Source organism: Micromys minutus (assembly GCF_963924665.1).
Source record: "Micromys minutus genome assembly, chromosome: 28".
Classification (NCBI taxonomy): Eukaryota; Metazoa; Chordata; class Mammalia; order Rodentia; family Muridae; genus Micromys; species Micromys minutus.
The window spans coordinates 39,180,592-39,205,465 of NC_137963.1; the positions used below are offsets into that span (position 1 = coordinate 39,180,592).

Consider the following 24,874-nt stretch of genomic DNA (forward strand, 5'->3'; position numbering starts at 1 on the left):
GGCAATCAGGTGTGGGATTGGAATCTTTCTGTCTACAGAGGTAGTTTGGATGGAGTCGATTCTTGTCCTTGATTAGGGATTTTACATAAAGCACTCTCACCCTGAAGCTGCTGACTCAATGATTTTTCTGAATAACTCTTTCCACACCCAGGGTTCTCCTCATAGATGGCTTGGACGCCGGACAGTGACACCATGATTTGTTGTTGTTGTTGTTGTTTTATATTTGGACAAAATATTCTGGTCTAGATACAGATATTTACAGAAGGCAGGGAGAAGAAGACTGGGAGGGGCAGGCATATGTACAAGGCTGAGCTGCAGAGGCCTCGGCTTCCATATAAGGCAGGGGGTTGTGTGTATGCATGATTTCCATCTTGGATGACCACGTCTGTTCTTGTGTGGAGACACGGTGACCATTGCCCATCCAAGTACCAGAAGCAGGAGATTGTCTGCTTGGGGTTTACAGGAGTCCGGGGGGTCCTTTTCGCTCTCCTAAGAGCCAATACGTTCGCATTTTTCCTTTTCCCTGGAGGCAGGGGAGTGAACGTAGTGTCAACGCCTTTGTCTCCCTCTCTTCCCCCACTTTGTCCTCCGTCGAGCCCCTCCCCCAGACCTGCCATCACCTTCATCTCCACATCCCCGCGCAGCTCTAGCTGAAAACATCCTAACTCATCCAGGGCATCCTTGGTGGCCGAGGAGACATGGATCTTCAGAGCTAGGGCGATGCCAAAGAAAAGCCAAGAGGATTGTCAGTGCTGGAGAGCGCTTTACCCAGTCGGCCACCCTTCAGAAAGCCCCAGTCCCGTCCCCCCCTCCCCCTCCCCCCCCCCCCCCCCCCCGCCAGCACATTTATAAGAATCAGCAAAAGCTTCAGGACCAGCCAACAGAGAGGTATGGGGAAAGAGTGAGACTGATCCGGGTCAAGTTTAGAGTTAAAAGCTGTTGTCCTCACCTTGACCATTAGACTCCATTCGAGAAGCGGTATTCACTGTGTCTCCAAAGAGACAGTATCGGGGCATCTTCAGACCAACAACCCCAGCACAGACTGGCCCTATAAAAACAAACTGGTTGGGAGAGATCCAGAAAAGTAGACGCCAGGGCCAGGTGAGAATCAGCCTTACCAGTATGGACGCCTATGCGTAACCTCAGCTGGTCATGGGGTCGATGACGAATGCGGAAGGAAGAAACTGCATCTAGTAAAGCTAGGGCCATCCGCGCAATCTCTGGTGCATGGCGCTGACCGTTTCGGCCCGGGAGGCCAGATACCACCATGTAGGCATCCCCGATGGTTTCCACCTGATTTAAAGGCAAGGTTACAAGGTCACCTGTAGGTTTAGTAGTTAGAACACTGGCTGCTCCTCTGGAGGACCTGAGTTCGGTTCCCAGCACCCACATAGCAGCTCAAACCCCCTGTAACTCCAGCTCTAGGGGCTATGTCACCCTCTTGTGGCCTCCATGGGCAACTGCACACACGTGACACATACTCAGACACACACATCAATAAAAATAGTAACACTAGTTTGAAGAGACCATCTCTAGCTGTGTCAGTGAGAGTGAAAAAAAGAAGACCATGACTGACAAGACAGATGAGGGACCACCTGCCATGGTCCTGAGAAGCTGGGGGTAAGAGGAGACCAGACAAGGGGACTACTTAACTCCTCCTCACGACCCCAGCACCTGCTGAGTCCTCAGTGGCACCTGCTGAACAGTGGACAGGATTACAGTCCTAGTCCAAAGAGCCGAGAGGCACAAAGAAGGTAGAGCATGCTCAGTAGCACGGGCCAGACAGCCCGTTAGTCAGAAGGAGGAAGCAGCACTCAGCGCTGTGACTGTACCAACCTGTGTTTCACAGTGAAGTTTGTACAAAGCCCACACTAAGCATTTGGGGATCAAGGGGTACTGTATCTAAAGCTTACTCTCAAATGGTCCAGAATATAATTATATGAATGGTTTTAAATAAAATAATATAAGGATGTAGTCAAGCAGCAGAACAGATTAGCAAGGGAAAAGCCGTGGATTTGATTCCCAACCATCCCAGAAAGGGAGGAAGACATATAAAATAAATAGGAGGAAATAAAAATTATTGATGAGTTTGAGTAAAGGGCTTATGGGAATTTTTTAAGAAAAACATCAGAAAGGGCAGAGCAACCTTTAAAAGAACTTTGTTTATGTTTAGACAGGGTCTTGTTGTATAGCCAAGGCTGATCTTAAACTCACAATCCATCTGTCCCAGCCTCCTAAATACTGGGATGACAGGCAGGTGTCACCACGTCCAACATTATCATCTGCCATAAACCACACTCACTGCTAGGAACTTTAAAAAAAAAAAAAAAAAAAAAAAAAAAAAAAAAAACAGACCTCACATTTGTTTGTGCATGAACGCGCACACACACACATGAATGTGAAAGTCAGAGGACAACCTGTAGGCGTTGGTTTGATCCTTCTAACCTAGAGATTCCAGGGATGGAACCTGAGTCACCAGGCTTGGTGCCTTTACCCACCAAATCATCTCACCAGCCCATCAGCCAAAGCTCAGAGAAACCCAGATCCTGCTGAAGGCCATAGAATTCGCTATAAAATCAATATCCAAATGCAGCACATCTTCCAAGGGCAAGCAAGCCAACTCAATGACTTTATAACATGCATCCATGCATTTCCCCCACTCATAGTCTGTGCCCGAATCCTCTCTGACTGTGCTGGAAGGAGAGACCGGTTGTCTATATTACTCATACCCCAGGGAGGGACGGAAGCACGTGACCGTGATCAGGGAAGCCCAGGAGAAACGGGTGATGCCAGTGATGATAGAATCTCACCCACTAAGAACACTAGGGATTCTGGAGAAACTTGGGGATCTCTGACTGTGGAGTGGGGTTCAGGAGGTCGGCTCCAGCTCTCACCTTGTAGACATCAAAGTTGTCGATTATGGCATCAAAGCAGGTATAAAGGTCATTAAGAAGTGTCACCACCTAGCAGGATGGGAAAGCAGAGGCTCTGAAATTTATGCCCAAGTTCCTAATAACACTCAAGTCAAAAGACAAAAGAACTCTAGAGCAAACGAGTCCAGCAAGGCTCCCAGGACCCAGTGCCACCCATGCCTGCTTACGGCTCTCACCTGCATGGGGGTGCTCTCGGCTGACAGCGCTGTGAAGCCCACGATGTCACTGAGGTAAATGGTGACACTGTCAAAGGCCTCCGCCTGAACCGTCTCTCCCCGTTTTAACTGCTCTGCCACAGAACTAGGAAGCAAGAGGTACCTTCAGCCCAGCTCCAGGAAAGAGCGGGAGGGAGAGGGCAGGGTATGTGGCTACAGCACAGACAAGCTGTAGAACAAAAGTCAGCTTTGGTGGAAGGAAAGGAAAATGGGTGAGAAGATGTCACCTAGCCTACTGCACATCGGGGTGCGGACGTGGTGGGGTGTTGTGAGGGGACCCACGTGGGACTAAGCATTTCTAGTTAAAACCATTGTGCATGCACTTGCTCAGACAAAGGTGAGGGAGAACAGTGCCCCAAGAAGGAGGGACTGGAAGCCAAAAGACAGCCCAGCCCGTTTGGAGACAAGGCGAGAGCATTTAGCCTGTTGCTAGGAGGGCTTACTGTGGCAAGAAGTCACAAAGTAGGGTCCCCTGACATTCTCAGAAGGTAGATGGGATAGAACACAAGGAAGGTTTTGGAGAAGGGGAACAAAGGTCTTACTGGGGTAGGATTTGGTAGAGCAGAGCCTCAGCTTTGCGCTTCTCCTCTAGGTAGGCCTGTGTGCGCTCCTCCACCAGCTTCTCCAGGTTGTTGGCATACTGTTCCATTCGAAGCAGGAGGTTGTCCAGTATGCTGGTACCACCCTCCCTGCAGGGAGCCTAGGATGTCACACCTGCTCAAGGTCCTCAAGACTAACAGGGCTTCCTGTCCAACCCACCCTTGGGAAACACCAGCCTCATCCACTAAGAATGGTAAGGCTTCTTTCAGTTCCTGGGAGCCTCTGAGCCTGGGTGCCCTCTCACTTGTTAAACCGGCGAATGAAGCCCTTGATTTGCCCAAAATCTGGACGCTCCGTTGGATCCTGGGCCCAGCACCTCTCCATCAGCAAAACGAGCTCTTCATTCAGTTGTGTCCGGTCAACGCTTGGCCGGAAATATGGCCTCTGACCATTTCGCACCTTCTGGACAATCTCTAAGGGTGACAGAAAGTTTGGATGAAGACTCAGGTTCCTCTAGCAGAAGAGACTTCGCACAGCAACAGACTCTCTCACCTTTGGGACTGAGGTCCAGGCCTTCCAAGTAGAAAGGACCACTGCGGAGTGCTATTTCCTGTAGAATGATCGCAAAGCTGTAGACATCTGCCTTCTGCATGCCTGTGGTTGGCAAGGGGTTCCCACTAAGCAGTTCTGGGGCAGTCCACAGCTTCTCTGCAAAGAGTGAACAGCTGGCTAGGTTCCCCAAGCGACATCCTGGATCCCACCTGGGCCCATCCCATGTTGCTGCTACTGGTCTACCTCTTACATCCTCCCTGGGGGAAAATGACCATGGTTTGAAGGGTAACATAAAAGGTAGGTGGCAGAGGGAGGAGGTGTGGGGGAGGGGATGGTGTGGGGAGGGTGACACAGGGAACAGTCTCACTGGCATAGAGGACATGACTGTCATCTGGTTCAGCGGTCGATCGGAAGCTAGCCAGACCGTAATCTGTTATTTTGAGCACAAATCGACTATCCACCACGCAGTTGGAGGACTTGAGGCTTCCGTGAGATGAAATAATGCTGTTGTGGAGAAAGGCCATACCCTGCAGGACACAGAATAAGCATCTGGATCATGTCTGGCTTTGGCAACCCCAGTCCGTGACATGTCCAGCTAACGGCACAAAGATATTCAGACCACCCACCCAAAACTATTAGAAATTAAAGGATCCTGAGACCAAAACCAAGCCGAGTTAGGATGATGTCTCTTGCAGGCCTTTACTCAAGGAAGCAGGCAGAATGGGAAAGCCATCCCTTCCCAGCAATAGCATCGAAGTACCAGACACAAGGGATAGGAGAAAATGCTTATGAAGAGGGATAAGGAGAGCCATCAGTAACTTCCCTGAAAATGGCAGCTCGCTGAACAGTGAAGGGAGCAGCCAAACCTAGTATGGCGCCTGAATCAGCTTCACACACTTAGCTACTGTTTAGGACGACACAGCTTAAGATGTGACTAGCCTCTAGATGCACCATAGCCAAGGACAGAAGCACAAGACTGCAAACGGTAAGCTCTGGCCTCGAGCAGCCCAAGGTCTCTGAGCAGCCCAAGGTCTCTGAGCTCTTCCTCTCTATTTCTCTGAGTATCTTTAAGAAGGGATACCTAAGCCAGTGAATTCACTGCTGTGGAAAGTGCAAAAGCGCCCCTGGGCCTCACGCTTTTCCTCCCATCTCCTGTGGAAATCTACACTGGCTTTCACCTGGTGTTTCCCTCTCTCACTTGACGGCAAACTTTCATATGCATAGATTAACTGAAAAACAAAACTTTCTGAGAATTCAGCAGAAAAGCAGAGCCGCGTGAGGCACAGTCAGGTGATCTCATGAGACCTGCTTCTGAACACTGTCTAACCATGCGAGATCCACCTGTATCCTCCACATCTGTGGTGTTTAGAAATAGCTGGCCATCCGCATGGAAACAAAGATTTAGTGCAATCTTCCTTCCTTTCTCTTAGTTTATACATATATAACATTTCAGTCTCCAACTAGGCATTCAGGCGTGGTGGTACACACCTACAGTGTCAGCATTTGGGAAGTTAGAGGTACAAGAGTCAGGAGTTCAAAGCAGTTTCCAGCTACAAGTAAGTTTGAGGCCAGTCCAGGCAACATGAAACCCTGTCTCTAAAAAAAAAAATCAAAGCCACAGTGCAGTGCACACCATTGATCACTGGCACATGGGAGCCAGAGGCCGGCAGATCTCTGAGTTCAAGGTCAGCCAATCAGTTAAGTTTAGAAACGCTAGTTAAGAATAGGCACCTCTTCAGCGGTTGGCTGTAGACATGGCGAATGTTGATTAAAGCATGAAATAACGGGAGACGAGTGAGCGGAGACTCCACTTCTTTACTTGTTTGTTTTGAGGCAGATTCTTACTATGAAGCTCAGGCTGTTTTCGAACACCCAATCCCCCCATCTCTGAGTGCTGGGATTATACTTGTGCACCACCCACATCCGATTAAGAGGAAGAGCTCAGAGACCTTGGGCTGCTCATTGTTTGGTTTTATTGCTTGTCTTCTTTTCCTGGATAGGATCTTGTTACGTAATACAAACTAGCCTGGAACTCGCCATGAAGCCTTGGCCAAGCTCAAAGTCAGAGCAGCCCCCCTGCCTCAACCACCCTCCCATATGATGGCATGCCCAGCTATATGTCACTAAGGGATTTTAATATTCCCTTTGAGGTAGAGACACTAGAGAAAGGTCTGGGAAAGGAAAACAAGAACCTCTCAGTACAGAACCGCTATATTACTCAACCACAGAAATAGAGGACTTGGGAAGAGGTTGGCTGTTGGAGATCCAGAAGAGAACTACAGCAGAGACTGAACAACTGAAGTGTTCTCAGAGGGAGGGAAAGACTCACCTTCACAAGGTCATTAATGAGCGAGTATCGAAACATCCAATCCAAATTGATGCTATCGTTTTCTAGAATATCCTGACAGCGACAGGGAAGAGATCAGCATCTGTCCCCAGGTTCACCGGCTGCCCCTTGGCACAGGGTGACTTTGGGACCTTCCCTACCCCACCACGATCTCCCACACCTGTCCCTCACCTGTAAGCTTCCACGGGGACAATACTCGGTGACGATGCAGATGTTGGGAGGGTCTATGCAGGCTCCAATGAAACGAGTAAGGTGGTTGAACTGAACATCTCTCATCTAGGGAAAAAAGAGAGTGAATCAACAGGCGTTAAAATTTAAATACAGAGGCCGGACGTGGTACTGCACACCTTTAATCCTAGCACTGGGGAGGCAGAAGCAGGCTGATCTCTGTGAGTTCAGGGTTAGCCTGGTCTACATAGTCAGTTCCAGGACAGCCAGAACTGTTCACAGAGAGAACCTGTCTTAAAAAACAAAACAAAACAAAAATAAAAACTTTAAATATAGAAACACCACTGTGAGCACTGATCCTCCTCGTACTTCTACCTGCAACTGGGACTCAGTGATAAATAAACCCTTCACCCTGTTAGACATGGGACCATGGTCCCCATTTCCTCTTCCCTGCCTTCCCTCACCTTCCACTCGTAGCCAAGTACGTACGTGCTTGAGTTCAAACAGAACTTGGCGGGTCAGCTCGATGCGTTTCTTGTTCACGTGTTTGATGGCAACAACATTTCCCTAAGGTGGGGTGGAGACAGAAAAAGAGACTGAACCTCTGGAGTGTCTGAGAAACGCGGGAGAACTAAGCGCCCGGGGAACTTATCTGGAAGTAAGCGGGGACTCTGAGGGTCAGAGGTTCGGGGACAGAGGCAGCAGATGGGGATGAGACACAATGAGATGGTCGGGAACCAGAACAAGCGGATGACTCTTCACCTTGAAGTGACCGGTGTTGGCAAAGATCTGGTATTTCCCATGGGCTGTCATGAGCGAGCCGTAACTGGATCCCCGCTGGGGCCAAGGGCAACATGGAGGCGGAAGGATGAAAGGAACATTAGATGGTGGTGGTGGCGGTGCGGGTCTATCATTACAGGCCAATGCGCTGGGAAAGGTCCAGGGTAAGAGAGAACAGGGAACAGGAAGTCCGAAGAAGGAGGAGGACCAAGGGCTCACCAATGACAGCGTCAGGCGGCTGCCTGCACCTTTATGATATCGATCGGAGTTGCCGAACTGCAGCTCTTCCCAGCGAATGCGCCACAGCATGCTAGCCAGCTCCTTCTCCAGCATCAGCTTCCTGTAAGGACTGCACATCTCAGTCTGCCAAGCCCTGTCCTGCCACCCACTACGCTGCAAAGAAGCTACGACTAGGACACTAGTGGTTTGGTTTGGTTTGGTTTGGTTTTGAAACGGGTTTGGTTTTGAAACTAGTGGTGTGGTTTGGTTTGGTTTTGAAACAGGGTGCACAGGTGGGCCTCAAATGCTGGTCTTCCTGCTTCAGCTTTCCAACTGTTGGGATTATAGATGTGTACCAACCCACACAGCTCTAGTTCTCTCTCTCTCTCTCTCTCTCTCTCTCTATCTATCTATCTATCTATATCTCTCTCTCGTGTGTGTGTGTGTGTGTGTGTGTGTGTGTGTGTGTGTGTCTGTCTGTCTGTCTGTCTGTCTGACTGACTGTCTGTCTGTCTCTCTCACACACAGTCTCTGTCTCTCTCTGTCTCTCTCTGTGTGTCTCTCTGTCTCTCTATCTATCTGTCTCTGTCTGTCTCTCTCTGTGTGTCTCTCTGTCTCTCTATCTATCTGTCTCTGTCTGTCTCTCTCTCTGTGTCTCTCTGTCTCTCTATCTGTCTCTGTCTGTCTCTCTCTGTCTCTCTCATTCTTTGTCTGACTGTCTGTCTCTCTCACACACACAGTCTCTGTCTCTCTCTGTCTCTCTCTCTGTGTCTCTCTGTCTCTCTATCTATCTGTCTCTGTCTGTCTCTGTCTGTCTCTCTCTGTGTGTCTCTCTATCTATCTGTCTCTGTCTGTCTCTCTCATTCTTTGTCTGTCTGACTGTCTCTCTCACACACACAGTCTCTGTCTCTCTCTGTCTCTCTCTGTGTGTCTCTCTGTCTCTCTATCTATCTGTCTCTGTCTCTCTCATTCTTTGTCTGTCTGACTGTCTCTCTCTCACACACACACATTCTCTGTCTGTCTGTCTCTGTCTCTCTTTCTCTCTGTCTCTCTCTCTGTGTCTCTCTGTCTCTCTCTCTATCTGTCTCTCTCTGTCTGCCTCTCTCTGTGTCTGTCTCTCTCTGTCTATCTCTCTCATTCTCTGTCTGTCTGTCTGACTGTCTGTCTCTCTCTCACACACACATTCTCTGTCTCTCTGTCTGTCTGTCTGTCTGTCTCAGTCTCTCCTTTCCCCTTCTCTCCCTCCCCTCTCATCTCTCTTCTTTCCCCTCTTCCAGCTCATGGCCTGGAGCATGCTAGGCAATTGCTCTCCCAGGGAGCTGCTCTGTCCCCAGCCTATAGCTAAGTCCGGGCATCCGGTCTTCCACTCTGAAGACAGAAACATCACTTTCCACAGATCAGAACTCGCACCCTCACTTGCCATAGAACTTGCTGGTGACTTGATCTCGGATTTCCCAAATACGCTGCACTTCAGTGGGGATGAGGTGAGGAATGAGAATGAGGGCCGACCAGCACACAGACATTTCACCTTTGACCCTAACTCTACCCAAAATCAGTGCTCCAGGGCTGGAGACGAGCCTAAGAGGTCAGGAACACCTGCTAGTCCTTCAGAGAACCCAAGTTCAATTCTAAGCACCCATCCTGGGCAGCTCACAACCACCTGTAACTCCAGAGGATCTGATGGTTTCTTCTGGCTTCTGTAGGCACTTACACATGTGTGCGGTGACATACATTTACACGGGAGATATATAAATAAAAACGATGTTTTAAAAAATTCAAATTCAAAGCTAGGCACGATGGAGGAGGTCTTTGATCCCAGCACTTCAAAGACAGGTAGACAAATCCCTGATAATTTCAGGGGCAGCCTGATCTACATAGTGGGTTCCAGACAGGCCAGAGCTCTACAGTGAGACCTTATCGCAAACAAAAACCTGGTATTCAAACAAGGCGCCATGGCACACATCTGTAAACCCAGTACTCAGGAATGTAAGGGAGTAGAATCTTGAGCTCAAGGCCAAGTCTGGGCTGCTTAGCAAGACTTTGTCTCAAAATAAACACAACAGCAACAAAGACAAAACAAAACAACTGGTCTACCCAGGCTACAAACAAAAGCCAAATAAACACCTAGGATGACAGGTACCCAGATTCAAAGACCAGAGAGAAAGCTGCTAGTCCAAGAAACCCACACCAGGTTCTACTTGCCAGCCACACAATAGGGACTCCTGCCTCGGCCAGAGGCCAGGTATCAAGAGGGACATACAGAGGAGGAAAACCCAGAACTCACCGGAAAATTAGGAAACTGGAAACACCAAACATGATGAAGGTGATTCCCGTGCCCAGGGCCACAATTGCCAGAGTGGAAAGTGGAGCTGGAGGAGGAGAGAGACAGAGAGACCCTGAGAAAGACCAGAGGAGGCCGAGGGCAGAGACACAGGCGCAGGAGGTGCAGAGCTTTCTTGAGGGAAAGAGAAGAGAGCTGCAGACAGAGATCAGACATAGCTAGGGGTAGGAAGGGGTGTCGGTGAGGTGGGGGCAGAGCGCAGGGGGAAGGGGGGGAAGGGAGGACTGCTCCCAGTCCCTGCACACACCCACTTTTATCACAGGATGGGTCGTCCAAGTCAAAGGCACAGGGGGGATTGTCCAAAGGTGGGGCCCCCTTCACCCAGGGAATTGGCCGGCCTGTCCACCAAATCTGCTTCTCGGCTCCTGAGTAGTGGGCTGCAGGCTGTGAGGAAGCAGAGCACTAGGCCCACAGGCCTGCCCCAGCCTCCCCCTGAGACCCCACCAGCAGAGGGAGCAAGCTCCTGCCCCCAGAGCCAACCCCTCCTCCCTGGACTCTCCCCCGTCACCTGAAAGTCCCCAGAATCCAAGTCTCCCATAGCCCACAGGACAAAATCGGTCTCTCGGTCATTGTTCTTGTCCATAACAACCAGTCCAGTTACACCTAGGGTGAAAAAGAGCGCCTCTCACTTTTGAGATCTAACCCTGGCCCACTCCTCCTCTCCCTCCATCTCACTGTCTCAGAGTTTCTCCCCACCCTGGTTCTCGACGTGTGTCCCCTCTGCCTGTTTCTGACCCCTCTCGGACTCTCCCTGCAGCACATAGAGTATTTCTTCTTCTGCCCACTGCACTCCTGAGCCTGGTGTCAGCCCCCAGGCCTCCAAGCCCACCCCACCCCCTTCATTACCGTGGTATCTTCGTCCCTGCATCTTCTCCACAATTCGAAGTCCATCTTCCCGGGTCCCCCCTTCCTGTATTGTCTCATTCAGGACTTGGGCATAGAGCAGGATCCCATCATAGAAACAGCCAGCGATGAGGTTCATCTGGGGACAGCAACTTCAGCAGCTCTCTCCAAACGTCCTGTGAGGTCCCCTTCCCGGTTCCCTCTTCCATCCCTGCAGTGTCCCGATGCCTCCCCACCTTCTTGTCTTACTTTCTCCCTCCCCCACCCATCCGGTCCCAGGATCGAAAGGGCAATATCCTGAACAGAGTGACGGCCTGAAACGGGGCTTGCTCCATGGTCAAGGGCTCTATAAGAAACCCCTTCCTCATAGCCTGTTCTGCCTCTCAGAGATCCACTCACCAGGGATGGGGCCAGCTCCACACCAAAGTCTTCCCGGGCTCTGATCAGCAGGCGATTCTGAAATTCCTGATACTCAGGATTTGGGGGTTCTCGGTATGTGATCACCAGTACAGTCTGCACCACGGCACATGGGGAGAGTAAACAGGAAAACTGGGTGAAAGCACGCACAGTGTGACACGTGCTTGAGGGAGGGGTGTCTGAAGGCTGGCGTGCACTAAACTCTGGAGTGAGAAGAAAATTAGGGGTAGCAGCACCCCTTTACTCTGGAAAGGTGACGTAGGATAAAATCAACTCCATCTACACCTTGTCTGTCAGCCTCCCCGCCTCCGGTCCACTGGCGGCCTCTGGCCAGGCTGTCACTCTCTGTCCCACACTTTCTGGGTACCTGCCACTATCAAGAGCGACCACCACCATTTGACCAGGTGTTGGTGACACACGCCTTTGATGCCAGCACTCAGAGGCAGAGGTGGGCAGCTCCGTGAGTTCCATCCCGCCCAGGGCTACAGTTCCTCCCAGCAGCTTTAACCACTGATAGTTTGTTATCCATTCAAAGTTGACTTCTTCATAGTGGGCCACCGGTTCACGGTGACTTCTCTCAGTGAATCGGATTTCAAACCCTGTGAGAAATGCTTTGAGGTGGTGACTTCACCTGGGAAAACCATGAATTTAATTTACTGTGCACACAGGTAACATCTGCTATAGACAGGATGCTCTCGAAGAGGCAGCTGTGCGTCATGTGAGTCGCATGCCCACACACACTGCACAGACAAACAAACGGTGCACATGGTCTCAGCCATCCATGCACTTTACTGACGTGAATCAGCACATCGCTGTCCCTCATTAAACTACCTGCCTAGCTCCTGTGAGTCTCAAACACCCCCTTCTGCAGCTGTAGGGACTGCCCAGCCTTGGACCACACAACTAAATGACACTGCTCAGACGAGCAACGGGTCTTACAACTTAGTGTGAGAGGACAATTCAGTAGACATGGGTGTGGTGGCCCACATCTGCAATCTCAGAACTCAGGAGGCTGAGGCAGGAGGAACGCTGTAAGAGCAAGGCCAGCCTTGTCTACATAGTGAATTCCAGACCAATCACAGCTACATAGCAAGACCCCATCTCATAAAACAACAACAACAACAAAATGACAACAAAGATCTGGCCATTCCTACCAGTTTTGTTTGTTTTCAGCACTGAAAGCACATGTGGACCACACGGACATACTCAATATATCACATGTGATCTACAGGCATCAATTTGTTCCAGGAAAGAAATCAAGAAGTCAGTTTCTAACATGCAGTCCTTATATTAGACTAGGGTTTTCTTACTAGGGGACTTGCAGGCTTGATGGTTCACTTTTAACATTCACACTCAGACAAGAGAAAGAGAAGGAAAGGAAAAAAGGAGAAGAGAGGCGCTGGGGGGGGAGGAAGGGAGGACAGGAAGTGCTCCTGGGCTCATGCTAAAAGGGTTCATTCACTAACACCTGTTCCAAGAGATGTATGTATGGTTCTGCTGACAGTGACAGACTCAAGCAAAGAGCTGGAAAAACATCAGAGTGGCACAATTTATACCTCAACAAAGGCTGATTGTGCACTTTAACACTTTCAACACAGGAACTCTCCCGGTTGGAGATTTACCCCTAAACTGGCGATAATCACACTCCCAAGGGTTGTGACACACACCTACAGTTCCAGCATTCCGGAGCCTGAGGCAGAGAGATAAAGAGTTCAAGGCCAATTTGGGTTACACAGCAGGGTCTATCTTAAAAACAAAAATTTTCATAATCTCTGGATCCCTTTGTGTGTGTGTGTGTGTGTGTGTGTGTGTGTGTGTGTTCGCGCATGCCCGGGCATCGGACGCCCCTGGAGCTGGAGTAATGGGAAGCTGTGAACCACCTGATGTGGATGCTGGGAACTGAACTTGGGTCTTCAGCAAGAGCAGTGAATGCCCTTAACTGCTGAGCCATCTCTCCGGCCCTTATTTTGTTTTCTCCCTTGTTTTGTTGTTGGCCTCAAATCCTCCTGCTTCAAACCCTTAGTGCTGGAATTACAAGCTTGCTGTACCTAAGTCTTTTCTCCTCTTAAAACTTATTGAGAACCCCAAAGAACTTTCATATCTACCAATAGTTACCAAATTAGAAGTTAAAATTAAAACCGAGCCTGATAAATTATGCAAACGCAAGAATGCACAGCATGTTTTCCACGGTTGTCAGAGAGGTGACATCACCCCGCACTGTGTGGCTTCTAGAAAACCCAACTGTGCAATCACAGGAGAACATGGACAAAGGCAATATCCTGACATTACTTTTAAATAACTTTCACTTCACAGTCCCCTAAAGGAATTTCTGATGGCCCCCAGGATCCCAAGGCCATGCTTTAAAAAATGGCTATTCCAGAATGTTTTGCTGTGGTTACTAAGGAGCTACAAAAAAAAAAAAAAAAAAAAAAAAAACCAACCCCAAAACAACTCTGAACAGTTTCTGTACTTACTCGGGGACTAAAAGGAAAGCAAAGGCTAACGAGTCCCAGTTCATAGTGGCCCCAAGTGGAAAACCAAACAGGCAACACTGCCAAGACTAAGGAGTTCAATAGGGGGCAAGCCAGGAGTGTGCCACCCACCTTGAGACCTGCTCTGAGCACAGCAGAAGGTGACGCCAGCCATCGCCCCAAGAAACCATGACTAGTCTCCAGAAATGGGCCTGCCTTCCACGGCCCATTTTATTTGCTGTTTTGTTACTGTTTCTTTTGAGATAAAATATTACCAGATAGCCTTAAATTCTCAGCAGCCTTCCTGCCTTCCTCGCCCCAAGTGCTGATATTACAGATAAATGCCCCAAACACACACACACACACACACAGCTCCTTTCCTTCATTCTTCTGGTGAGTGTTCCCCTCTCCCACACGAACAGTTTAATTTGACTCAGTACATGTGCATTAAACATCTACCCCGTGCTAGATACAATGGAAGCAAAGGTTAGCACAGTCCCTGCCCTTCTGTGACAACTGAACGAGAAAGAAGAACCCTGTCAATACACTTAATTTCAGCTCTTTCCCTCGCTCAGCAGCTGGCACCTTTAACTCAATGTTCCAGAATCTTGCAAAGGTTCTGGGCATCTATGGCCGTGGGCCAAGGCCTCCTTGCCCTGGGTTGTCCTGGTCTGAGAACTGAGGGGACCAGAATTTCTGGAGGAAGGGCTCGCTGCCTGCCCCCCACACCCCCCGCCCCCCAAGACAATGGAGGAGAAACACTTTTCCTAACAACACCTCACTGCCACCTGCCCCAAGCCTCATCTGCTTCCAGCTTCTCCTTCACTGCCTGCTTCTCTTAAGCTGCAACAACAGCAAACCTTCTTCTTCCCTGTCTGAAGGAGGCCTACAGTGAGGGAGGGATGGGGAACAGACTGTTGTTGATAGAGCTGTTAGCTGACTAGGTGGTTCTCTCCCCTACTCTGAGTGCTGGGGTCTCTTGCTTGCTGGTGAATCTCACACAAGGAAGACATTTTTTTTCCCTTCTGCATAAAGATGACAACCCTGGGATGAGGGGGTAGCACCGTGGCGGGCACCTATCTGGCAGGCACAAGGTCCTAATTTGAATTCCAGAACATAGAGAAAAGAAAACACAACAAAAATTCCTACCCAGAGGGTTATGGACCCCTATGACCCAGGCAAGGTACAGACATGCGTTGCCTGAACTAGCCAAGGTTCAGTCCCTTCCCTTCCCATACCGCTCAACTGGTTTTCTTCTTCTGGAAACCCTTATCACCACTGAGTAAGCAAGCGTGTTTCTTGTCTGTCTCACCTACTAACTGTAAACTCCAAAAAGACAGAGAGTATTTCTAGTGTGCTCTGAGGTCCTGAGGCCATAACAGGTATCCTGTAAATACTAACAATTAGTTGGCCTCTGAGGGCTCAGATCTGAATGGAATAATGCGCTCTCTAGTAAGCGGTTAAGCGCTAAAAGACTGAGCTCAGCCTGGGATTTGGGAATCTTACAGAACATGGAATCATTTTATATACACAGGTAAGTTTCAGGAAATGGTTACAACGTAAACAAAACCTGTCCCGTCACTGCCCCATGTTCAAGAGTGACAGTCACAGACTAATAGGCAGGCATGCAAACAGATACGTCATTCACGGTCAGACACGCTGACCATTCACAACCTAATATATAATCACAGCCACATAAAACCTTACTCACTGGAGAAGAATGGCCACCCAGGTCCAGGCCATGTATACTCTCCTCAGAACCAAAGAATCTCAGAGTGGGAAGGATCTTACCTCATTCCGTAAGCCACCTCAAATACTTTTTGAGGGCCGTGGATAAATAAATAGGAAACACTTACATACACAAGTCAGTGAAGGAACCAGACGGATATTCAAAGGTCTGATCTCAAGAGGGAGGTTTAACATGAGGGAAGAAAAGAAAAGAAAACACACACAAAAGGATTAAAAGGTGCACACTAAAGGACCAAAAAGTGCCCACTAAAGGACCAAAAAGTGCCCACTGAAGGATCAAGAAGTGCACACTGAAGGATCAAAAAGTGCCCACTGAAGGATCAAAAAGTGCACACAAAAGGACCAAGAAGTGCACACTGAAGTATCAAAAAGTGCACACTGAAGGATCAAAAAGTGCACATAAAAGGACCAAAAAGTGCACACTGAAGGACCAAAAATTGCACACTGGTGGATCAAAAGGTGCACACTAAAAGATCAAAAGGTATACATAAAAGGACCAAAAGTGAACAGTAAAGGATCAAAAGGTGCGCGCAGGCAGGAAGGTGGGGGGCCTGGGCTGCAAGGGGTGAGTGGGCTGGACTTCTCTGCATGAGGGCATCAGGCAGAGAGCTAACTACCAAGTCCTAAATGTCATGGTAAAGAGTTGGGATTTTCTTCTTCTGGGAGCAAGTTGCTGAAAGGGGGACTGCGGGAAGTGCACAACAGCACTGACTTTCTCCTCCAAGTCTTTTATAAATTCATTTCCTTTCTTTCTTCCTAACATCACCTGAGTTTAAGCCATATGAGCTCACCCTTTGCTGAACTCTGAGCTGGCCTCTTCTTCCGACGCGGCCTGAATGGTGCTATACATGTATTATCATACTAAACGAAGTTGAGGACACTAAGCTCTCAGCTCAAATCCCAGTCCTTAGCACTTAAAGTCCTCTGAATCTGAGTGTGTCTTTGTCACAGATGTGCTGTAAGTGAACCTTCTTAAGGCCCATGCCTATGATGCCGGTGCTTGTTCAAGGCCAGTCTGAGACTCTGTCTCAAAGATACTTTAAAAAACGAAGCAAGCTTTCTTACCAGGCCAATCATGTAAACCATCTGTCCCCTGCACAGGATTCTGGATCCCTGTCCCATCAATCTCTGAATATGGCACGTGCCATGAAAATTACAACAGACTCGTTTCCTTTACAAAAGCCTAGCTCCGCCATTCTGCCCCAGAACCGCTGTCTCTCGGTTGCTGTCTCCTGCTCCGTGCACAAAACTGTCTCCTTTCCTCGCGTGCTGTGCTCCAGTCTCACCCGGCCTCTCTGCTAAGGATGGCGGCCTTTTCCAGGACAAGGCTCAGGTCAGTCTTGGCAAGCACACTAAGTAACAGTCACAAATCTCAGGAAGGAAGAGTGAGACCAGACACACCAAGTTTCTGACCATTTCACTTCCATAGCAGCACAACTCCTGCCCTGTTCGGGGCCCTTCGGAAACAGACCCTCCAACCAGTGGGTCTTCCCATCTCTAGTTTGGGTTCCAAAGATACCTGAAAGGCCTCCCTGAGGGCCTGGGCCTGTTCCTGGGTTCGGTTGTCCTGCCATGGCCGGCCTGTTGCGCGTGTGGGGCCTGCTCGTAGACTCTCCCCAAAGACATCAAGGTAAAAGAAGACATAGTCCCCATTGGTCAGGTTCTCCCTCTGGGCCTGAAGCAGGATCTCATGCAGCATCTCCAGCGGGCCGCATATATACACAACTGCGAGCACACAGGACAGAAGGGCACTCTGAGACAGCATCCAGGTCCCCCACCCCTCCTGAGACAGCATCCAGGTCCCCCACCCCCTCTGAGTCATCCCTACCTATCGACCACCCAACAGATGTTCCCATCCTCCCCTTATAGCTCATGTTGTAAGTGCCCTTGGGCCACATCGACCATCTGGTCCAAGTCAGAAACGGGCGACTCCAGACCCCAGAGACAGGAGTGAGGACTCACGCCCCTTCCCCCAGAGCTGCGTTTGCTGTATTTCACAGCCCCATGTCCCCCCTCCTGCCTGCCTTTCCCTAGGCTCACAAGCACACGTGCTCACAATTTTTGTGTGAGCTTTACCTGCTTTCCCAACCAAACCCGAACCCATAGGGTCATGTCTGTGCTACCAAGAGACCCCGTGTTCCAGCTTATGGGGTCTCTGCTCACAGACAGGTGCACATTTCAGAGCAGTCTCAGTCTTAGCCTACCTCTGAGTTTGACTCTAAGGCCCTCTCCCAGGAGCTCTGTTCTCATAAGTTCCTCCATCCCAACCTTTACACAGAGCTTTCCTGTTCCTGTCTCTGTCTGATCTTCAGTGTCGCAATCCAGGGACATAGTGGCCCACCTCCCCTGTTCCTAAAACAGCCCCGGGCCACACTTACTGCGCCCGTTGGCTCTGATGAAGTGGGTGGCTTGCTCAGGGCCGCCTGGCTCTCGGGCATACACCTGGTGTTGCACACTGAGGTTGCTGCCCTGCAGGGCCTCAAAGACGCCCTCGATGGTGAAGTAGTGGGGCCGGTCATCTGTGCGGGCATCCAGATACAGCAAAGCAGCCCGAGAAGTCCAATTGAAATGCCCGTGTAATGTTACTACAAACTCACCCAGCTTGGGCGCAGAGGGGCCAGTGCGAACCAGGGTACGATAATGCTCATTCTTAGCTGCAAAGCCAGAGGCCACAGCACCCGCAGTCAGGAGGGGAAGGTGCCAGTGTGAGGCAAAACGAGCCACAGAGGCAGCGGGGTACACACAACCGGGGCCCAACAGAAGGTCGGGGTCATGGTACAGCTTGAGATCCACAGCGCGCAGTGGTGCCAGGTACTCAGAGCAGGCGCCATCTAATTCGGAGCTGACAAACCTCAGGTCCACGGGCAGTGCCCGGCCCAGTGCCTCCACAGCCAGTGCCACAGCAGGACCCACCCGTGGCCAGGCCCAGGCATAGCTCAGGTTGTGTTCTGGCAGCACCACCGCCAGCGTCAGGTTCCGTGCCCCCGGAGGGCGCACCCCACCTGCCAGGGCTGCCACCACCAGCAGCAGTGATGGCAGTGCCATGGGGATAGAGCAGCTGACCCACGGTCCCCCGAACCAGGGGCCGCTCTGGCCTACTGGGCAGGCACAAGCGCCACCCAGCCTGCAGCCTGGGGAAGAGGGCCAGGAAAAAAAGTGGGGACAAGCTTAGTCGGCCTGGAGACGGAAAGTGCGGGGAACCACGCAAGAGGATGGGGGGAAGCCTGGGTCGAGAAGGAGTGGGCTACCAGCCTACAGCAAAGTCCAAGGACTAAGGATAGGGTGGCAGAGGGAGGAAGGGACCAAGGGGGCCTGCGACCGGGATGAGGACGGTGAGAGGTGAGGTAGCCTGACAGTCCCAAGCGGAGAAGCTGGGGATCTGAGCCTGGGATGGGGTAGGGACTTGGGGGAGGCTGGTACAAAGAAACGGCCCGGGGGCACCTCACAGCTGACCGGGCCGGGAGGGCAAAGAGCTGCGAAAAGCCAGAGCCCGGGGCCGAGGTGGGAGGGCGCCCGCCGCGGAAGGACTGGGACATGGGCAGGCAGGGAGCGAAGCGAGGCCTGGGCCAGAGCGGAGGGAAAGGCAGGGGCGACTCTCCCAGTGACGGCTTCTTCCGAAGCTCCTGCCTGGACTAACGGGCCCGGGCGCTGGTCCCATCCGGAGCCGCGGCGGCCCCGCCCGTGTCCCCCGCTCCTCCTCGGCTCCGCTTCTCCCGGGCCCGGCGGCCCGCGCTGCCTCCCGCCCCCCGCCTGGGCCCCCGCGCGCGCCGCTCGTCCAGGTCAGGTCGCCTCGGCCCCGGCGTCTCCGCTCGCTGCGCCCGCCGCGGCGGCCGAGGGTGACTTCCCCGGCAGGCCGCCCGACCCCGCCCCTCCCCCTCCCCTCCCGCCCGGCCCCACCCTCCGGCCGCTGCTGCCTCCCCCCCCACCCCTGCGGGGCGCCCGGGGACCTCCCAGTCCCCAAACCACCCTGTGAGCGCCCCGGGGGGCTCAGCACCCGGACCTCTAGGCGGGCGAGGTTCCTGGGCGTCCCCACGTAAGGGCCTTCCTCCGCCTCCCCCAAACCCCCTTGTCCCCAGGACTGCTCCTGTCTCACTCATGCCTGGACCCCTACCTAGGCCTGTCTGCTCTCTGGACACCCCACTTTTCTTAGGGTCCATTCGCTCAACCAGATTTCCACAGATGCTCCAGTCTCCAGGAAACTGTCAGAAATCCCCAAACACTGGGTATCCATTTATGTATTCCTGGGTAGGGAACCTGGGTAGAGTCCTCAACGCCAGAGACCTTTTCCTCAGGCAGGAAGAAACCAGATCTTCGCAGCACCAAAGGACTCCATTCTTCTCGGAGGCTTTACGAAGTCCATGAGTCCTCCTCTTCCCGAGGACTCAACTCTAACACTCCGTTTCCGTCTCCATGGCTGTTCTGCTCTTATGCCTGTCGGACCCACCAGCCATCTGTTCCAGGGCCTTGTCCTTTTGTCTCCCTGAGCCACATTTGGTAGAAGCTTATAGACTAAACCTAACAAACCTCAGCAATCAAAGCCCACTGTACCCCACCTAGGGTTCCACCTCATTCCTAAAATTCCAGGTTGGAAAGTTCATCCAGGTACCCCACATCTGGAGTGCTGACCCCATCTGGAGGAACAGCTTGTGAGAGATGACATCATTGCAAAGGGGACAGCTATGGCACCTTGGGGAGTTCTCAAATTGTCATAAAGAACATGCACAGAAACACACTCTCCTCCGTGCCGTCAGCCAGTTTCTCCCCGACCTCCCCCCAACCCCGCCTCCCCCCCTTGAAGCCACTTCTCCAGAAATCACAGTGCCAAGAAGCTAAAAGCTCCCCAGCCCAGAGGGAGTGTTGTAGGCTGAGGAAGAGCACGCTTTCTCTGAGATGAAGGCGACACCTAGTGGCTAGAAGAGAAATTAAGGACCACGTCATTTTATTCAAAGGCTCTGGCTGCTATAGGCAGAAACACGGGGGAAAAAAGCTTATTGTTCCAGCCCTTACCTTAGAGGGGCAGGCAGCTGAAAACCCTGCTCCACGGAGTGAACACGGAGGCCATAAGACAGCCCTAGTGACAAATGGCCCTGTTGGAGGCTCAATATAAATAGAAGCTTATCGGTGACCCAGGGAAGTGAACTCTTGCTCCAGGATGGCGGTCACGGGGGGGGGGGGGGGGGGGTATGGAAAAGACACGACTCTCAGGCCTGTCATCTTGGGACTGGGAAACTGAGGCAGAATTATCATAAATTTGAGTAGCCTGGGCTAAATCACAAATGTCCCATATGTATGTGTTTACTATTTTTATTATTTAGTTTATTTTATTATTTCCGTATATATTTTATATATTTATTTATTTGTTTAGACACGGGGTCTTGCTGCATAGCTCACACTGCTTCCTGGCACCCAGCGCTCCTTGCCTGTCCCCTGAGTGCGGTGGCAGACATGCACCACACAATGCCGGTCTCTAACTCCAGACCAGTCAACTGAATCCCTGTTCTCATGAAAAAAGCAGGTGGGAAATGGCATAACTCTTAGAACTCGCAGATTGCCAGAGGTGTTCTCCTATCCAGAAATAATCTAAAACAGTCGGCAAGAGACGGGTCACTCGGCGCCCTCCCCAAACCTCTAATCACAAATGGCTTTCAGTATGGGAACAGAAGCTGGAAGCAGGGTTCCCTGATTTCTAAGGTGGGGCTCTTTGTAGAAATTCTACTGATTCATGGACTCACCGTGTCCTGGCCACCAAGTCCCAGACAAGTCTTTCGGGGATGCCTGCGGATCCCTGTGAGAAATGGGCATCAGTTACCCAGAAAGTACAGCTATGTCGGAGTTTCACTGTTTAGGGCTAGACATTCTCTTCAGGATTAAACGTTTCAAACATCCAGTGCTCCTCCCTCCTTCCAATTAGCTGTGTGTCTAGACAGAAGAGGCCAAACACCCCAGTTAGATGATTGAAATGTATTTGCTAATCATGTACACGCGTGGTGTGTTTTCCCAGGTATGTGCGTGTGTGCATGTATGCATACAAAAAGAAACAGAAAAAGAAACAGCCCACACCCAGTGTTCCCGTCTCTCATTCCTCACCTTACTCTTCGAGACAGATGACTGCAAAAGACGCTCACAAACTCAGCCACAGTAGCTGATAAGTAGAACAAAGCAATCCCCCTGCTTCCACCTCCTCAGCACTAGGATTAGAGGCACACACTCCTTACAACACCCAACCTGGGTTCTGGAATCCAAATTCGGGTCCTTAGTTTGTACAACAAGTTCTTATCAACTGAGCCATCTCTCGGCCCCAGCTTAACAAGGCATCTAACATGCAGTGAAAGCTTTTGTTTCTCTATAATATTGAAAGGAAGGTTAAGTACACCATGACTGGGAGCCCCCTGCTCTACTGACTGAACTAGTAGCCTGGCGACTAAGAAATCTACAAGAGTGACCCCAGCAAAGTAACAAGGGATATGGAACCTAAATGGACCATCTCCTGTAACCAGGCTTCCAGTGAAGGGGTCGGGACACCAACCCGTACACAAAACCTTCGACCTACAATCTGTCCTGTCTGCAAGATGTGCTGTGGTAAAGGTGACACAGAACTTGTGGGAGTGGCCAACCAATGGCTGGTCCAACTTGAGACCCGTACCTTGAGAGGAACCCACCCCTGACACTGTCTGGAGGGCTGGGGACCAGAGACAGGACCACCCAGAGACCTAGGATAGAACCAAACAAGACTGACCAGTAAAAACAAAAAACACAATATTCTGCTATACTGGAAGACTGGGGCCCAGCATAATCACCCTCAGAGGGGCTTCCTCCAAATTCATCCAGAAACAGATGCGAAGACCACAGCAATCATTAGGCAGAGCTTGGGGAATTCTGCAGAAGAGGAAGGGGGAGGGAGGATTGTAGGAACCAAGAGGGGTCAAGAATACCACAAGAAAATCCACAGAATCAACTAAGCAGGGCTCACAGAGGAAACCGGCAATGGGGGAGCCGGTGTGGTCTGCCCTCGGCCCCCCACATGTGTATCATGGTTGTAGAGCTGTCCCTGACTCTTTTGCCTGCTTTTGGGACCCTTTTCCTCTACTAGATGCCTTGTCCAGCTTAGACTTCTTGTAACCTGATATGCCTGGGAGGCCCGTCCTCTTCTGAAGGGAACCGGGTGGATCTGGGGGAGAGGGAAGGCTGGGAGGGAGGGGCTAGGAACAGAGGAGGAAGAGAAGGCTGCAGTTGGGATGATATATGAGAGAAGAATAAATGAATGCTTAAAAAGTATCATAAATGAGGGTTTTGATTATCTAATATATTCAAAGTGCCCAAGCTTCTGCAGTTGCTGTGTGCAGTGACTGGGAAACCTGGGAAATCTCAGATTGTACTGATCTAAGTGTCCCTCTGCTGGCATCATGGCTTCCCACTATTCCACAGATAGCCAACATACCAGTCCAGAACTAAGCCGTAGAACACCTGCCAGTGGTTACGGGTTCCAAGCAGCCATGCTCCTCAGCAAAAAGAAATCCTAACCGCAGTCACCCTCAGTCAAAGGAGCCTCGAGGCCCTGGCAGATCACATGAGAGACACATCCACACTGACCCTGTGGTGCTTAATCCGCACTATCCACTTTGCCGAACCGGGACTTGCCTGAGAGCCGTGTGTCAGGACTTTCCAGAGAGATTTAATTGAGGAGGGAAAACCCAACGTAAATGTTGGATAACACTATTCATAAGTAGAATCCTGAACTGTGGCATGGACTTCCTCCTACCCAGCTCTGGGCAGACGGCGTGGCCAGACCTGCCCAGGTGCCCTCGGATCCACAGACAAAAGACACGCATGCACACACATGTGCACACACACACACACACACACACACACACACACACACGCACACACGCACACACGCACACACTAGCTTATTTTTGATATGCTGGAGCTCGGTGCCCAGGCCCTTCTAAGCCTTCCTTGGTTGTTACACCCTTCTTTTCACTCAGCATCCAAAATCCGCCGCCAACTTTAGTTGCTCAGTCACCTTTAGTCCTAGCTCAGCACCCATTATCTGCCCTCAGCTTAATGGTCTCTAATCTTCTGCCTGCTACCCCAGGCCCAGGACACACACGTCATCATCACCATCATCACCATCACCATCGTTATTTTAAACAATTGGAGAACAGTAGCCATTAGCCATACATTTATTCTGTTTCGTTTTGTTTTCTTTTGTTTTGCGTAGGGGTTAGTTCTGATGCTAAGGTTCTGTTCCCCAGTTGGTTTTGAAATGACTGAGGATGGGGCGGGACACTTAAGAGTTTCGTAGGAAGACACAGGTAGAGCTGGGAGAGCAGAGAAAGAAGCTGCAGGAGATAAAGTCAACCATCCATGTAAGTTTTCAGTTTTGAGTAGCCAATGGCTACCCTATCCCATCATGCTTGGGGAGGCAGGAGAGGTTCAGGAATGCCCAGTCATTGAGTTAACAAAAGCATCTTAACATTAACGTGTGTGTGTGTGTGTGTGTGTGTGTGTGTGTGTGTGTGTGTGTGTGTTCGGGTAGCAAAAATACACGAAACATGTGAGGCCTAATGTGGGACAAGAATTCACTACTAAATTAGGAATGGGTTTTTTGGATGGATTACACACACACACAATGATAAAAGTCTAGGAAGCAGGGCTAGAGAGATGACTCAGCCGTTAAGAGCACTGACTGCTCTTCCAGAGGTCCTGAGTTCAATTCCCAGCAACCACATAGTGGCTCACAACCATCTGTAATGGGATCTGATGCCCTCTTCTGGTGTGTCAAAGACAGCTACAGTGTATTCATATATACAAAATAAATAAATATAAAACTTTTGAAAAGACTGAAAGAAGGGAGAATTTGTTTCTCAGCAAGAGGAACAGAGTGAGTCACATGGCTCCACTGTGCTGGAAACTTGAACAAAGGAACACAGGGAGAGCCTCAGCTCAGAGCCTCTGGGATCCCCTGCTGTGCAAAGAGACAAGATGGCGCTCTGAGGCTGAGCTGGATGGTAAAGCTGCCTGCTTCCTACAAGCAGATAAGCAAAGATAGACTTAAGATTTGATTTCATTGCTTTTAAAGACAGAAGGGAATACAGACTTTGCCTGCGCCACATGGGGGTTTCTTCCTGCTGTTCAGAACAAAGAGTTTAGAATGGTAGCCGCAGCAACTATTACAACTCCACAGAAGAGAGGAGTTAGGGAGCATGAGCAAGTCTTTAAAGATATGCAAAAGTCTTGCTGGGACAATTTCTCGGGATCTTTGAACATCATCTACTCACGGGATTTCTTTGCCTAGT

General features: G+C 50.6%; 1 protein-coding gene across 1 annotated transcript; it reads right to left on the bottom strand.

Moving 5' to 3' along the window:
- Positions 1-196: 196 nt before the first annotated feature.
- NPR2 (natriuretic peptide receptor 2) lies at positions 197-19,370 on the bottom strand. The gene is made up of 22 exons (XM_080940274.1): positions 17,954-19,370; positions 17,095-17,300; positions 11,338-11,451; positions 10,942-11,077; positions 10,604-10,698; positions 10,347-10,479; positions 10,039-10,123; positions 7,755-7,875; positions 7,518-7,592; positions 7,245-7,322; positions 6,759-6,863; positions 6,570-6,641; positions 4,608-4,767; positions 4,241-4,396; positions 3,993-4,161; positions 3,691-3,837; positions 3,110-3,233; positions 2,895-2,963; positions 1,119-1,293; positions 950-1,048; positions 621-712; positions 197-523 (listed from the first exon to the last, which is right to left on the bottom strand). Exons 1-22 carry the CDS (start codon positions 18,618-18,620, stop codon positions 458-460), a joined length of 3,144 nt encoding a protein of 1,047 aa, XP_080796400.1. The 5' UTR covers positions 18,621-19,370; the 3' UTR covers positions 197-457.
- Positions 19,371-24,874: the final 5,504 nt, after the last annotated feature.

Coding starts and splice junctions, on each gene's coding strand:
- NPR2 (XM_080940274.1), bottom strand. CDS start 18,620: ATGGCACTGCCATCACTGCTGCTGGTGGTGGCAGCCCTGGCAGGTGGG. Junction 7,323..7,517: donor CCAACACCGGTCACTTCAAG/GTGAAGAGTCAT, acceptor ACCCCACCTTAG/GGAAATGTTGTTGCCATCAA. Junction 3,234..3,690: donor CTCTACCAAATCCTACCCCA/GTAAGACCTTTG, acceptor CTTGCTTCCTAG/TTCTGTGGCAGAGCAGTTAA.